This window comes from Alexandromys fortis, unplaced genomic scaffold (assembly GCF_014885135.2).
Source record: "Alexandromys fortis isolate MF-2015 unplaced genomic scaffold, M_Fortis_MF-2015_v1.1 scaffold_72, whole genome shotgun sequence".
Taxonomy (NCBI): Eukaryota; Metazoa; Chordata; class Mammalia; order Rodentia; family Cricetidae; genus Alexandromys; species Alexandromys fortis.
This window is the reverse complement of record NW_026067969.1, coordinates 5220617-5236361: the sequence shown is the minus strand read 5'-3', so window position 1 is coordinate 5236361 and position 15745 is coordinate 5220617. Positions and strand designations below refer to the sequence as shown.

Genomic DNA, 15745 nt, shown 5'->3' with positions numbered 1-15745 from the left:
AGAAGAGCAAACTCCCTCATTACTAAAGCAGACCCTTAAAAATCAAGGGTACAGTTTAGACAAGACAACACAACATTGTAAGGTGTGGCTGAAGCAGGGTCTAGCACCAGGGGGTCTTTAAGCCCTCTACCAATGAGGTTCTATCAAGAGCAGCAGCACAAGGGAAGGAGCTACACTTCCTGGCAGCCATGGCTGCATTCCACATGCACCAACAGAAAAGTCAGCAAGAAGGATAGCAAACCCCTTCAGTCCTTGAGAATGAGGGGAGCTGGTCATGAAGCCTGGGGATGGTGTCAAGGGCTCACAAGGATGAGGCAGGAGGGCCCTCCCCTCTGGAAAGGATGACCCAGTTCTATAGTCTCTCTGGCAGGTCAGGTGCCCCTGGGAGCATGCCTAACACTAGCCTGAGGTCCTCAGGGTTTTTGTCATATCCACCCCTCCCCCACCAATCTAGCTGCTTTCCTCCAGCTCCTTCTTTCCCTTCTCCTCTAGGAAGCAGGCCAGAGCCACTGCAGCTCTGTCACTGCCTTCTTCAGCCTGTGTCACATAGTCAGCACTTCATCATATGGTGGGGAGCTCAACTCTTCCTGGTGGGAGCCATCACATAACAACAGAGGAATGATAGCATCTATAGACAGCCATCTACACATCTGATGGCCTAATGTCAGGCTCATTTTCTCAAAGAAGACCACGGAGTTTCCATGGGATGAACTAATGGAGAGCCACAATACAGACCAAGCCACCAGCAGCATAGAGAGCCAGAGGTCACAATCTCCAGGGGTCAGCAAGCAGTGGAAGCCCAAAGCAGAACATTTCTTGGAAATAAAGACACACAATCTGTTATTATCTCTCAGAAGAAAATTGTGAACTTCAGGGCCAAGTTCTGAAAGTCATTCATTAAAGCTCAGTCTCATGGGTCTAAGTAGACACTAAGCTGCCTTGAGATGCGTTGACTATGAACAGGCACACCACTGACAAAACCTCAGAGCTGCCAGCCTCTTCAGAAAGGTTCCTGCAGCTTGGGGATTGCATCTAGCACCGCTATCCTTGTTATACTTAACAATAAACATGGGGCAAGCTAAACTGTAAGAAGAAAATGCACTCTAGCACTCAGAGGCTGTCTGGGAAGTCCTGGCCTGGCACAGGAAGGTTCCACTACACCTGGCTTTATCAGGTGGTAATTCCAGGAGCTGAGGACTTGAATGACAGGGCTGAATCATGGTAAGTGATGACGGAGGCTCTGAGAATGCGTCCAGCTCAGTATGATCGCGGTTAGGAAGCAAATACAAAGACACAGCCACAGCTCAGAGGGTCGGTGGTGTCAGCCAGCATACAGGCCTCTGGAGGAACAGTTGCTTCCAGACTGGGAAGTGGGAACAAATGTAAAACCCCTTTCCCCTCATTGTTTCAGATGCCCCAAACCAAAGTGCCTCTAAGCCTCCCACTGCTGTCATGACTAAGGACCTTCAGGGGGACTCACCTGTGCTGGATCTGAAGGTCAATCTGTACCAGGGGTAAGATGGCCTCTAGCACCTTGGTGGCTGACCCTGGGAGCATCTCCAGAACCTTCTTATCAATGGCCATTTTGTCCACAATGGTCTTAAAGTAGCGCAAGGCACTGACAACTTCCTTCTCTTTCTCCTCCAGCCAGCACAGGTTCTGAAAGGGAACATCATGCTTAAGGAATGAGAAGAGATGAAAGGGAGCTAGTCTGAAAACAGTAAAATCTATAAACTAGTTCGACAGTCCTGCAAATGGAAAAGGTTCTGGCAGTAGAGACCAAGTCAGATGTTTTCTCTAAGGACTGCGATCAGAGACAGAGGCTAGTAGGAAGAGAGACAGGCTTAGGATTAGAAGGGTCATTTAGAGATCTGGGGATTCCCTCTCCATACTCTGGGATCCTGAAATTATTCTCAGTATTCTAATTGGCTACCTGAGATAGCACCTCCTATCTCCCAGTGTGTGACCAGCCTCAATGAGGATATAGGAGGCAACAGTCATGCCCCAGGGCGCATATGTATACTCGTCCAGAATCAGATCAGGATCCAAAGATTTACAGTCCTACCCAAACTCAGAGCTCCCTCCCCATAAAAAAACTATGACTTCAAAAGCCTCTAATACCAGGACTGGAAGGAGGCGATGAAGAAGCCAGAGGCAATGGTAGTCAGTGAGTACGGTGCAGTGGCTGCTAACAGCATTTGCGCACTCTGTCTCCAAGGAAAGGGGCCTGAGCAGAAAAGCAAAACCAAAGTACAGTGCCTGTACTTTCCAGAACTCACCTTTCTAACCCCAAACTCTTTTTTTTTCTTCTGGACTGCAGGCAGCCTTGGATCTACACCTAGCGGGGCATACAGCTCTAGATTCCTTCCCTCAATGCCCTTCTCCAGTAGCCCTGATCCACAAATGGACGGTCCATACAAGAACAGACTGCACATTTAGTGAAGTGAGGGGGTATGTGAACCCCTGTGGGCTTCCTAAGGCCCAGAAAGTACAAATAATGGCAAACAAGGGCCAGAGATGCTACCAAAAATGTTGATTTAAGTAATAATCTATAAAAGTGACAATTCTTTTAGATACTAAATCTCTCCCATCACCAGATAATATCAAGGAATATCATTTAAAAATTCAGGATGGAAGGCTATTTCATAGGAACACCAAAAGAAATAACTCTAAGTGGATGGAACAAGGAAACTGTACTGCAGTCAGCTGACTTCCAAAGGCCTAGAGGGGCTTCTGAGAGCGCTCTGCAGACCACCAAGACCCCGCCCTTCCTGTGTCCTGACATGTTCATTTCTTGTCTGTTTCCAAGAGGCTGAGCACTGGCTTTTCTACTTCCTGGATGAGAGTGCTCAGCTTCTCCATAACCTTCCTTGGCTGGGACAGCCTGGGGATCAGCACTCCCAGTACTGGTGACAGGAGGAAGAGGAAGACAGACACGGCTGTCTTGGCACACCAGAAAGTGCTGGAAGGCAACAGTGATAAAACTTGGTGAGGAAACAGGAAGCATTTCAGGAAAACATGTCACACACATGGGCAGGAGTGAAGGGAGAGCTAAGATGGGAAGCAGTGGAAAGTACAGGCACCTCAGAAGAAAGGCTTTCCCGTCACTGAGGAGAGACCAGATCAGCACAGGAAGAGCCAGGCTGAGTGACTCTGTGAAGGAGCTAAGTAAGGACTCAGCAGGGTCAGGTAGCATCTGTTACCTTCTACTGAACTCCAAACCTGAATGGTCTCTAACGCTCTGCATTCCCTGAGCCCTTCAGCTGTTAAACTGTGATCAGCAGTCAGAAATGTGCACAGTGTACAGCACCAGCCAACCTGGGAGCTCAGTCATGCGGCTTGGCTAGAGTACCTGAGTGACAGCCAACCTGCACACATCTCCCACTCCAGGGAAGCAGTTGCTACCACCTGTCCTCATAAGCTTGGTACCTGTGAGGCTGTCAATCTCGGGAAGGGGCTAGTTCTAAGGCCAAGCTCCCTGTCTGTGGAGCAGATGAGAGCATCTGCCCTGTGTTAGGAAAGAAGTCACAGTGGCTACCTGAAGCTGGAGTTCAGTGGTAGAGCATTCACTTAGCCTAAGAAGGGTCGTGGGTTCCATCCCAGAAACCAAAAAAAAAAAAAAAAAACAGTCAAAGAAACACAGAAACAACCAAGCTGATGACTGAATGGGCGAGTATGGACATCACTAATAACATTTAAGAGATGCTGTATCAGGGTCAGAGGTCACATCCCTACTAGTGAAAATGCAAGGGGGGAGGAAAGGACCAGGGCACAGCTGCCACTCTGAGTGTTTCAAGCACCTACAGAGCTCTGCACTTCAGATATACTGGTTTCAATTCAGCCTGTTGCCTCGCCATAGAACAGATGCTATTATTTCATAAGTGGGGAAATTGAGGGAAGGCAGGGAATGGATAGGATAGGTTAACCTGTCCAAGATCCCACAGCTGAGTGACAAAATTAGAATACAAACCTGGCATGTTTCATTCTAGTTTGGAGAGTACAATACATACATACATACATACATACATACATACATACATACATACACACACACACACATAAATAAAGTGTGGTGGGGCACACTCATAATCTCAGCGCTCAGGAGGCAGAGGAGGCAGAAATACAAGTTTGAGACCAGCCTAAGCAACATGGTTAGACCTGCTCACACACCTGGTCCCAGCAACACAGGATATAACTGTAGATCTGGGACAGCTTAGACAACATAGCAAACAAATGCTATCACACTACACACCACACACACACACACACACACACACACACACACACACACACGTCCTAGAGAGCCCTGGGTTCAAAGCTCTTATTTAATAAATGAGTGAAGTGCACACAGGTAAGTGAAAGCTGAGGTCACTTTCCTGCCTGGTAGTGGTGACATGGCACACCTGTGCTTTTCTGTCTTGAGCCACTGAAGAGCGCAGACGCAGAGGAAAACGAAGGGATACAAACTGACCCCAGGCTTCAGCCACTGCCTTACATCAGAGCAGCAGTAGGAATCCAGCTTGTACCTGAAGCCCTGGCCCCTCTGCTTCATGGAAACTAAATTGTGCTCATAGCACCGCAGGACAGTGAATCAGGTAGTGTGGGCCTAGTCATGGGTGGGAAACAATTAGAATCAACATATAAAAAATAAAAAACTGGAACCAGGTTGGGTTGATGGTGCATGCCTTTAATACCTGCACTTGGAATTCAGAGTTAGGTGGTCTCTGAGTTTGAGATTAGTCTAGTGACATAGCAAGTTTCAGGACAGGGGCTATAACAACATAACACAATAGAAGAAAAACTGGAACCAGGATGGTGAAAAGACAACTCAACATCTTTCCTTCTTCCATATCCACAGCCGGGCCCTGTAGAAAGGTACACCTAACAGAGCCCAGCTGTACTAGGCTCTGGGGCAGGGGCATCGCTCTGCCTACTTCACTTAGGAGCTGCAGAGCTGAAAGGGAAGCCCCTTCGAGTTTCTAGGAGAGCCGCTGTCTAGCTGCCCAGAGAGTTAGAGAACTCACCTGTTCTGAGCCACTTTTGGACGCTGTTAACTGATCATATAGAGATGGACTAAATTTTCTCTGCTACTTTTAACAATCCATAGCTCACTGCTAGGCTTGCTAAGAGGTTGAAAAAGAACTGACAGTTTTTTCCTATGAGAAGACTACTGTGTCTAGATGAAACCAGGCTGGAAAGACAGTGGAACACAGTGGACAAAACAGACTTAATTAGAAAATTGGGGCCACAGCCAACACTATCTATTAGAACTAACAAAGCTCTCTCCATATGGCTAGAGCAGAACAAATAAAACAACGGGCGTGAAAGCTCAGGGCAGACGGGCTGCACCCAGGAAGCAGCAATAGTCGGGATTTGCACTTCTACTTCCTGTTCTTCAAATCCTGTGATTTAACAGAGAAAGCCACAAGTGGGACAACATGAGATGCAAACGCAGACGCTCTGTAAGAGCTGACAGAGAGAATGAACAGTAGGCCATGTCAAGCAGCAGCAACATTCCCACACCACAGGTTTCTGGACACTGTTCCTCTCACCTATGTGCAGCAGCAGGCTCCATCCTGGGGCCTGTACTAAACAGCAGCCCCCCTCCCTCCCTCATGAAGGGCAGGGCGAGCTCTACCCTCCCTCCAGGGTATATTTGTACTTCCAGCTATGGGGTGGGCCTCACCTCAGCACTACAAACATTCAAGGCCTTGGAGAAGACACCCTGTTGCTACAGGATGCTCAAGGCATTGCGCTCCTACCTATTGCATATGCAGCAGCCCCTGTCTCACTCGCCTGTGATGACAACTGAAGATGCCTCAGGCATTGCTGGGGCTTGCAGGCACCTCACTAAGTGAAGGCTATGCTTCTATCAAAATTTCTTCCATGACCTTTGTTTGGATAATACATAAAGAAAGGATTCCAGGATCAAATGGCTAAAAATTTTCCTACCAACATTCTCTTGCAGTTATGCTGTGCGGTTAAAGGTGTGAGCTCTGCATGCTATGACACAGAACAAACCTCGTTCTGCTCAAGGCTCTTCTACACTGAAGTAGTGCACCTGATAAAATGCCAGGTACTGCCCTCTTGCTCATAGGCAGCAATTTATCCAACAGAATGTCTGGGCTTACAAACCTTACTTCTTCTATCTTTACTAGACTTTTAAGACACTCTGCTAGTCCATATTAACAGGGTGGTGTTTGCCAGCCACATTAAACTGATAGTTATGACAATGGTTCTGCATTTAATTACCCTTGGTCAGTCATGGGCAGGGGAGAAGTTCATCTACAAAGCTTGTTTTCATCTACATCGCTAAGAGTATTCTTTAATGTAAAGTGGTGCACCAAGATGAACATTCAGTCTTGTGAGACATTAACAAACACATTCGGACTTGATTTCCTAAAGAAGACATAGAGCAGTTGTGTATGGTGGCACACACCTGTGATCCTAGCATTCAGGAGACAGAGGCAGGAGGATTGCACTTTAAGACTAGCTTAAGCTAGAAAGCCATGCCATGTTTCAAGCAAAACAAGACCCAGGACTAAGGACACAGCTTGCGGAAAGCTTTTGCCCACATGAGGCCCTGGAGCAGATCCTCAGCACTACAAAGAGTCCCAGGCAGGCTCTGGTAACAGTCTGCTTTCAAATCCTGACCTCACCACTGCTTTGTGGCTTTAGCTAAATGCTCCCCATCTCTAGAGACTCGGTTTCTTTTTAAGCAGGGCAGTTGTCAGGGATGGTGGGAAGAGACGTGAGCACTCAGCACAAGGCTGGAAAGAGGCCCTGTCAGCGCCAGTGCTGATGACACAGGTGCCCCTTGCTGAGAACCTTGCAGTTGGCTGTGACAGCATCCCAAGGCATCTCAGCACCTCAGGGAGAGAGTAGCCACTCTGGAAAGGTGATACTCATCCACTGCCCCAGTGCCCACTCAATTCCACTCTTAAAAGGACCCAAATTTTGGCTGCGGAGACTGAGCTCCCTCCCCATCAATGCCACTCAGATAAATGCTTGTATTCAAGAATTATATCAAATACCTGAGCCCATAGTTGCCACCCAGCTCAGAAACAATGACATCACCACAGGTATTTTTCCATCCCCAGACCATGGACCAGAGATCTGCAGTGGAAGGCAAGGCAACCCCAATTGTTCTTAATGTCACACTGACCTTCTGCCTCTGAGACCTGGAAGCCACAGCACTGGTGGACATAAATTCTACTGCCTGCTGCTCCAGTTCCAAGGGGATAGGGTAGCCCTCTGGTAGAAATCTGTCTCTTGCCTCCTGGAAGAGAGGAAACCTGGATTCCTACAGAGCTTGAAATGGATGTTGCAGGTTGGAGGGAGGGGTTGATGAGAATCAACAGCTGTTCCACACATCTGGCTCAGCTGGCCCTGATAAGGTTACTAGTGCTGGAGGATATCTTTAGAGGGATTCAGGGTGAGCCCAGGTCCTGAGGCTTAATGAATGGTTCAGGCCATCAGAGCCCTGTGTGAAAGTAGCCCAGGGCCTCTGGGTGGGAGGCAGCACCAGGTGTGAGCACCATGTTCTGAGCTACTTTAAATGCCCAGAGGGTGATACAGAACTGTCCAAGCCACTGGCTGGACTGATTAGCAGGACAGGCACACACCATCCTAGAGGTCCCAGGTCCCAGGGACACAGATGCCCCAGTAAGCGCACTTACGCACAGTGCAGCCCCCATGCTGGCCGCAGGCTGGCCAGGAGGAACACCTAGAGATGCAGCTTACTTTGCTCACAGACTTCTCGGGAATCTTCGACACCTCGGCTGGCTTTCCCTTCTTGGATGGTGTTCTCTTGATCTTGGGAGAGTGGAATTTGTCCATCAGCTTCATGGTGAAGGAGGAGAGATGAGAGCGCTGAGAGTCTGAAAACACAGAGGCCTGGCTGTTAGAGGAGGAGGCAGGAGAAGCTGCATCTTTCTTGTGGAAATGACTAGGGTCTTTAAGCTCGGATTTCCTTCTTGAAAGATTCAAAGGGCAGGACATGCAGATCCATTCTAACACTGCTCATGTGTGTCGAGTTTTGAAATGTCTCCCTGTTTTAGGGTGATTAGAACTGTGAGCAACAGAGGCAGGCAGGATGGGCATTAAGAGCTTACATCAAAATGTCAGTGTGTCCTTGTTGGTTCCATATGAGCATCTAGTCAATGTGCAAGAGAAACAGTTCCGAACACCCATGGACTTGGAGAGGGGTAGATATTAGATATAGCAGCGAAGGCCTTTATAACCAGTCTCCTATTCTTGAGTGTAGGGAAGTACAAGTGACAAATGCCAGGTCTTAGAGGTGGCAGAAAAGACAGAAATGGAAGCAAGATGTTAAAACCCTTCTGGTCTAAGATAAAAGACTGAATGACTTCCCAATAGTCAGACAAGTCAAGGAGGTCTGCTGTCACTGATTCTGGTTGGCACTGCACCAGAAATTTCTTCCAGGGTTAATTAGTAAAGAGAGGGAAAAGGTATCAGCTCAGAGGGAAGAATGGTATGCTCCTGTTTAATCAGGGTCTCACTGTGAGGCTCAGCCTGTGCAGTTCTGGGGTCGCTGTAGACAGCACATGCAGCTCTCTACTTGCAGGATGGTAGATGGAAACTCTTAAGCAACCCACTCAAGAGCTTTACTAACACTGGGTAGAAAGAGAGCTCAATGGGGAGCACAGTGCTTGCCTTGTGTGTCCATAGCCTGGGCTTTGCCCCCAGAACCATAATAAATAAATAAGTAAATAAAATACAAGAGCTTCATGTAGTGGTATATCTTTAACCCTAGCATCTGGGAGGCAGAGACAGACAGAGCTCTGTGAGATTCAGGCCACTATGATCTACACAGTGGGTTCTAGGTCAGCCAGGGCTACATGATAGATCCTGTCTCAAAATAAAACAAAAAACTATCAGTACTAACAAATTCAGTAAGGATACAACATCAACATATAAAAACTATTTGTACTTTTATACAGTAGCGATAAACATTCAAAACGAAAATTTAAAAACCTTTAGTTTATATCAAAAGGAACATTCTTGGACATAGATTTGGCAAGAGAAATTTCACATTTACACTTTGCAAACCAAAAATACTGCTGAAATTCGAAACAACTAAAATATGTGAAAAAGTAGCCCATGTTCTTGGATCAAAAGACTTACTATTGTTACAACAGTAATATTTCCTGGTAACAACTTGTTATCCCAGAGAAGCCTGCTAGCTTAATTCCTTTGGTAAGACTTGACTCTCTAATCCTAAAATTAGTAAGGAAATACGAGAGATCCAGAACAGCCAAAACAAGCAGCAAAGCTGGAGGACTGATATGCCTCAACGTAAAAATCAAGCCACATTAACCAAGGCAAGACTATACTATAGCCTAGACACATGGATCCAAGAACAGAACTGAGACCCCAGAAATAAACCCACATGTCCACGCTGATTTTCAACAAGGATATGATGGACATTGAATGAGTGAAGGAACAGACATTTCAACAAGCAGTACTGGGGCAAGTGGGCACTTGTCTGTAAAAGAATGAATTGGGACCTCTGCCTTACACCACATGCTAAAATGAGCTTCAAATAAGATCTAAACTTAAGAGTTAAAAACAATTAGAACAAAGTATAGGTGGTTTTGTGGCCTTGGATTTGAGCCCACTCTTAGCTGTAACACCAGAAGCACAAGGAACAGAAATAAAAATAGAACTCCATCAACATTAAAATCTATGTTGTAATGACTGCATCAAAGAAGTGGAAAGTCAACCTATAGGATGGAGAAAGTATTTACAGATTATGTATCTGATGAGGGACTACATATAGAAAGAAAAAACATTCTAGGGAGCTCATTCTGAGAAGCTGGAGGCTGAGGCACCAAGATTACAAAATTGAGGCCAGCCTAGGTTATACAGCCAGACCCTGTCTCAAAAAAAATCACAAACCACAAAATACAAAGGGCAACAACAATAAAAACAAAAACATCCAATTAAGCAAACCAGGAAGTCAGTGGGATGCAGTTAGTTCACCAGTAGACAACTTACTTAACTCAACCATGGCCCTGCATTTGCCACTTGCACCATTGCAACATAAACAATAATGACAAGGGCTGGAGATATGGCTCAGCAGTTAAGAGCACTGATTGTTCTTCCAGAGGTCCTGAGTTCAATTCCCAGCAACCACATGGTGGCTCACAACCACCTGTAATAAAATCTGGTGCCAACTTCTGGAATGCAGGGACACACGCAGGCAGAACATTGTATACATAATAAATAAATATTAAAAAAAACCAATAATGACAATAAAACGTTTACAACTTAGCAACAGCGGACAACCTTTAAATGAACAAAGAGGCAGAAAGACTGCAAGTTCCAGGCCAGTGTGAGCTGTGAGTACATGAAGACCCTGTCTCAAAATAAATAAATAAATAAATAAATCCCACCAAAATAATCTCAGCATTTATGAGGCAGAGGCAGGCAGATCTCTGTTTAGTTTGAGGCCAGCCTGGTCTACAAAGAGAGTTCCAGGACAGCCAGAGCTACAAAAAGAGAAACCCTGTCTCGAAAACAAAACAAAATACAAACAAAAATCCAACCAACCAACAAAACCCCCAAATTAATAAGAATTTGAAAAGGGATACTGAGAAAAAATGGGCTGACGGCTCAACCCTGATGACCTGAATCTGACCCCACCCATGGTAGGAGGGGGCTGGCTTCTGAAAGCTGTCCTCAGACCATGGATGTGCTGTGCACACATACACAACAGTGCAGACACACAATATAATAACCACATACACAATAAATAAAATTAATAAAAAGAATTTGAAAAGACATACGGGTAATAAGTACATTAAAAGGTCTGGAGAAATGGCTTAGAGGTTAAGAGCACTGGCAGCTCTTTCAGAGGTCCTGAGTTCAATTCCCAGCAACTATATGGTAGCTTACAACCATCTGTAATGAGATTTGGTGCCCTCTTCTGGCATGTAGGCATACATGTTGACAGAATACTGTATATAAAGCATGTAGGCCTACATGCTGGCAGAATACTGTATACACAATAAAATCTTTTTTTAAAAAAATAGACTTTCAATGTAGTCATGGCTAATCTTAAACAAAAATTACATAAAAAGATGGTCAACATTTGGGGTCAGGTGTTTGATCCCTAGCACTGGAAAAAAAAAAAAAACCCAACCCACCTAACATGAGGAGCACTAAAGACAACAGGAACACCAAGTATTGGTGAAGACTGAGTGAACCAGAAGCCTCATAAGCTGATTGATGCTGGGAATGTAATAGCTGCACTGACAAACACCTGGCAGCTCTTCATAATATTAAAGACACCATTCTAGAAGTCCCATTGGTAGGTGTGTGTCCAAGACAAGTAAAGAAAAACATCCACAGGGTGTGCACAGGACAAGTTCAGAGCAGCAGCTTTCATCATGGCCCAAAGGTGAAAATAACTCAAACGCCCATGTGCCTGTGAATGAATAAATAAAATATGGTATATGCATCTAAGAAATGGTTTTTGGTAATATAAAAGAAAACCAGGCTCCAACCTTGCAATAATATGAATAATCTTGAAAGTATTACCCTATGACAGCAAGACAAGAAAGATCACATATCATGTGATTCTACTTGTCTGAGATGTCCAGAATGGTAAGTCCACAGGACAAAAAACACATCAGTGGCTGCCTAAGACAGCAGAGGGAAGACAGCAGAATGGGAAAGGACCATTAAGGAACAAGGGGTCTTCTCAGGAAGAACACAGATGACATTGGAATCTGATGGTGACTGCACAGGCTGTAAGTCACTGTGCACGTTGAGTGAGTAAACGCTAACATCTCAACCAACCTGACTGACCAACTAACCAACCCACCAGGCAACTTTGTAATCCGCAGCCACCTCATTATTACTATCCTCATTAGGCTACTTCCTGACAGGGATGACGTTCCCTGAGGCCATACCTGTGTGCTCAGTGGGGTGACAGCTTCTGGCCCACAGACTATGCTCAGGAAACACCCAATACCCCCCACACCCGGCAGCAACAACAGAGTTAAAATTGCCTGGAAAACTAAAGAACAAAACATTATTGTGAACCACAGGAAGGTAAGTTATCTAGCTTTGAAAAATAAAAAGCACTCCATAAAAAAATTTCTAACAATTAAGTACTAAAGCAAAAGTTGACCCCCATCAAACAATCAGTAGCTGTATTTCAGGGTTGTCACTGTCGTCACTGTTACACGCAACTTAACAAGATCAAAGTTCTATTTTTTGGTCAAAGACGTGCCAAGTAGTCAGGCAGGCTCAGAAAAACTCTGGCCTCTGAAGATTCCTGGGAGTGCAGAAGCATCAGCAACACACAGCAGAGCCGCCAGCATTCACTCCAACGGGCAACCCAAACCGCCTCAGGCTGGGTGCCCTTGCTCTCCAGGACGGAGGTGGACACTTGCCTAAAGGAAGCAGGACTCAGGGACAGCCCTTGGAGGTCAGACCAGATAAAGGGCAGGACCGTTTATAGTTTACACTTACTTTCCCATACTTCAAGGTTGTGAAGCGTGCCACAGTAGGTCGGTGCAGAGTGTGGACAGGAGTCAGATGGTCACATACTGACATGTGCCTAACTTCCCCTCTCCCTATACATTGGGGTTTTGCCTGCATGTATGTCTGTGTGAGGATGCCAGATCCCCTAGGACCAGACTTACAGAGAGCTGTAAATTGCCATGTGAGTGCTGGGAATTGAACCCTGGTCCTTTGGAAGAGCGACCAGAGCTCTTAACACGTGAGTCATCTCCCCAGCTCCCTCTCTCACTCTTTAAAATGAGGCTGAAAATGCTCTCCCCCTTGATATGGATGGTGTGAAGAAGATTGACAACACTTGCAGGAAACATTGCTCTTCCCATGCTGATCACATTCTGAGTGACGGCAAACATGGTACAGTTCACTCTGCAAGACTGGGCAGGGAAAGGAAACAACTGGTTCCATACAGTAACCTGGGTGGCCAGAGGGCCTTAGGTATACTTATTCAGTAAGTGACAGGAGATGTTTGGCAGGCAAGGTACCATATTAGGAAATGGGTTTGTGTTGGAGGACTCTGCCCAGCTATAGGCTGATGTAAGCGTTCTCAGCATGTGTGAAGCAGGCTGGGCTGGGCTAAGATATTCTGTGAGCTGGAAGCATGAAACACATTTTTAAAAAGATTTTTTTATTTATTTATCTCTGTGGGTGTGTGTGTGTACCTGCACATGTACACTTGAGCACACACAGAGGTTAGAAGATGGCACTGGATTCGTTGATGTAGGAATTACAGGGATTGTATGGCAAATATTCTTAGCCACCAAGCCACTTTCCACAAATACATAAACACACAGACAAATCAATAAATTTTTAAAGGTTTATTAACATGGGTGGTCAGGGCATGCACACCTTTAATCCCAGCACTTGGGAGGCAGAGGCAGGTGGATCTCTGAGTTTGAGGCCAGCCTGGTCTGCAGAGTGAGTTTCAAGACAGCCAAGACTACACAGAGAAACCCTGTTCTGAAAAACAAAACAAAAGATTTTTTAAAAATTTTATGTGCATGAGTGTTTTGCCTACCTATATGTATATGTACTACATACATGCCTATGGAGTCAGAAAAGGCCATCAGGTCCTCTGGAACTGGAGTTATTTTAAACCACCATGTGGGTGTTAGGAACTGAACCCAGGTCTTCTACAAGAGCAAAAAATGTTCTTAATCACGGAGCCATCACTCCAGTCCCATAAGTAAGTAGAATAAGTCTTTTTTGAAAACACGTTTCAGGCACCTAGCTCACAGAACATCATAGCCTGGGCCAGACACTTACATCCACCCTCTTCCACATGCACTTTCGATTTGTATTTTTAACTAGAAATGGTATATTGAGGTATAACTTCACTTATCAACAGGCACGGCAAGGGTAGCTGCTCAACAGAAGCTAATATGTCTACAAGTTCGATGAATACAAACTCTGAATCTTATTTCCATGTGGCCTACAGATCTTTATCAGGTTGTTCTCCAGTTCTGACATGTAGCTCACTCCTGATTGGAGTTTCACCAATACCCTCTTCTCCTCATTTACGAGAGGCACACCTGTTCTGGTACAACCTACTTCTTCTGTATCCATCCCATTCCTTCAGATGCTGGCCTTGTAACATCCTCCAATACCCTGTCCCAGAGAGGCTCTGGGTTGGATGGAATAGGAGAGCAGTTGACTAATCTCTCCCAGGCAGGCTGACAGCAGAGAAAGAAAAGCAGACATGAAGGGAAGGAAGTCCAGCAGGATAGACATTTCTTGGGTTTACTGTGGTGGTCAAAGTTCCTCAAAAACTTGGCTGGGTGAGCCAACTTCCTCTTCTTTAGGGTCTGCTGCCCTGGGTTCTGTAGGGAGATGTGGGGTTAAGGAGCTGGCCAGACTCACAGCCAACCATCACAACCAATATGGAAACCACCAAAAACTCTCTAAGGAGCACGAGGGCAAGGCTGGCCTTGACCATGAACTAGAGATACTGCCAGCTGTATCAAAGTCAGGAAGTGGGTGGCAGAACTTACTCTACCTTTGCCTGCCTGGTCCTGAATTCAGTTTGTGTTAGGATACAACTGGGAAGCTGTGGTGACACTTTGAGGGACCTGTCAATATATCACTCTTCTCAGGCCATTTAGTCGGCACAAAACAACCAGCAAGGCACATGGAGAACAGAGATGCTTTTAATGACAACCAACCTTCCTAACTCTTGAAATCAGGACAGCAGGAACTAGGCTGTGCTTAGCTTTCCCTCTAAATGATGGGTGTCAACCAAGGTTTCAGGTGGCTTTCAGGATCCCTCAAACTATGCCTTGAAGTACAGATGAAGCATTTTTGTAATGCCCAGCAGTGGCAGGGTAAGTAGGAGGCAGCAGGTGGCATTTGTACAAACACTGTTGCTAGTCTTGTTCACAGCTCAGTCACAGGCATTCACACACTAGGCTGTCCTGCCTCTCCCATGCATCACTGGTGTAGGGAGCAGCTGTATTGAAAGTGTACATGCATGCTTTGGCGTAGTCCCTGGTTGTCCCACATTATGGTAGCCTCAGGTGGCTCCTGTTACTCCCCGTGGTTAATGCTGAGAAATTATAATGTAGATTTTTGTAGATGCATCTTTGTAAAGATTTTTTTCTAAGACTAAAATTAAAACAAAAAAATGTAGGGACTGCACACATGTAGACAGGATACTGAGGATGAGGTCAAATCTACATACCCCCTACCTGTCAAATAGCACCACCTTCATATTTAAGTGAGAATGGCCCCCATATGTTCACACATTTGAATACTTGGTCTTCAGTTGGTGGAACTTTTGGAAAGGATTAGGAGGAGGAGGTGTGTCACTTGGGGTGGGTTTTGATGTTTCAATAGCCCACACCATTCCCAGTTAGAGCTCCCCCACCCGCCATGTGTGCTGTGTGCTTGTAGATGAGATGTTAGCTCTCATGTTTGCCTGGCTGATGCCATGCTCCCTGCCATGAAGGGCTTGCAATCTAACCCTCTGAGATCACATGCCCCGATAAATGCTTCCTTTTGTAAGCTGTCATGGTCATGCTGTCTTTTCACAGTTACTGAAAATGACTAAGAAAATGCATTTCTGCTTCCCTCTACTTTACACAGCCATATGCGGATGGCACAGCCGGAAAGGAGAGTTCCACTCTGGAGTTCCTTTGCCATTGCCACTCTCCTGTCCTGGTAGCCACCCTCCGGTTGTTTGGGCTCTTTACATGACTTG

General features: G+C 45.8%; 1 protein-coding gene across 6 annotated transcripts in view; it reads right to left on the bottom strand.

Annotated features, from left to right (window-relative positions):
- Rapgef1 (Rap guanine nucleotide exchange factor 1) overlaps window positions 1–15745 on the bottom strand; it is a 119712-nt gene that overhangs the window by 50743 nt on the left and 53224 nt on the right. For 3 of the 6 annotated variants that reach the window (XM_050154942.1, XM_050154945.1, XM_050154941.1), the window contains exons 2-4: window positions 7744–7880; window positions 7166–7279; window positions 1481–1659 (exon numbers count right to left, since the gene is read on the bottom strand). In XM_050154942.1, coding sequence (XP_050010899.1) covers window positions 1481–1659; window positions 7166–7279; window positions 7744–7880 — 430 coding nt within the window. The remainder of the gene's footprint in view (window positions 1–1480; window positions 1660–7165; window positions 7280–7743; window positions 7881–15745) is intronic. The other 3 variants (XM_050154946.1, XM_050154944.1, XM_050154943.1) reach the window with 1 other exon arrangement.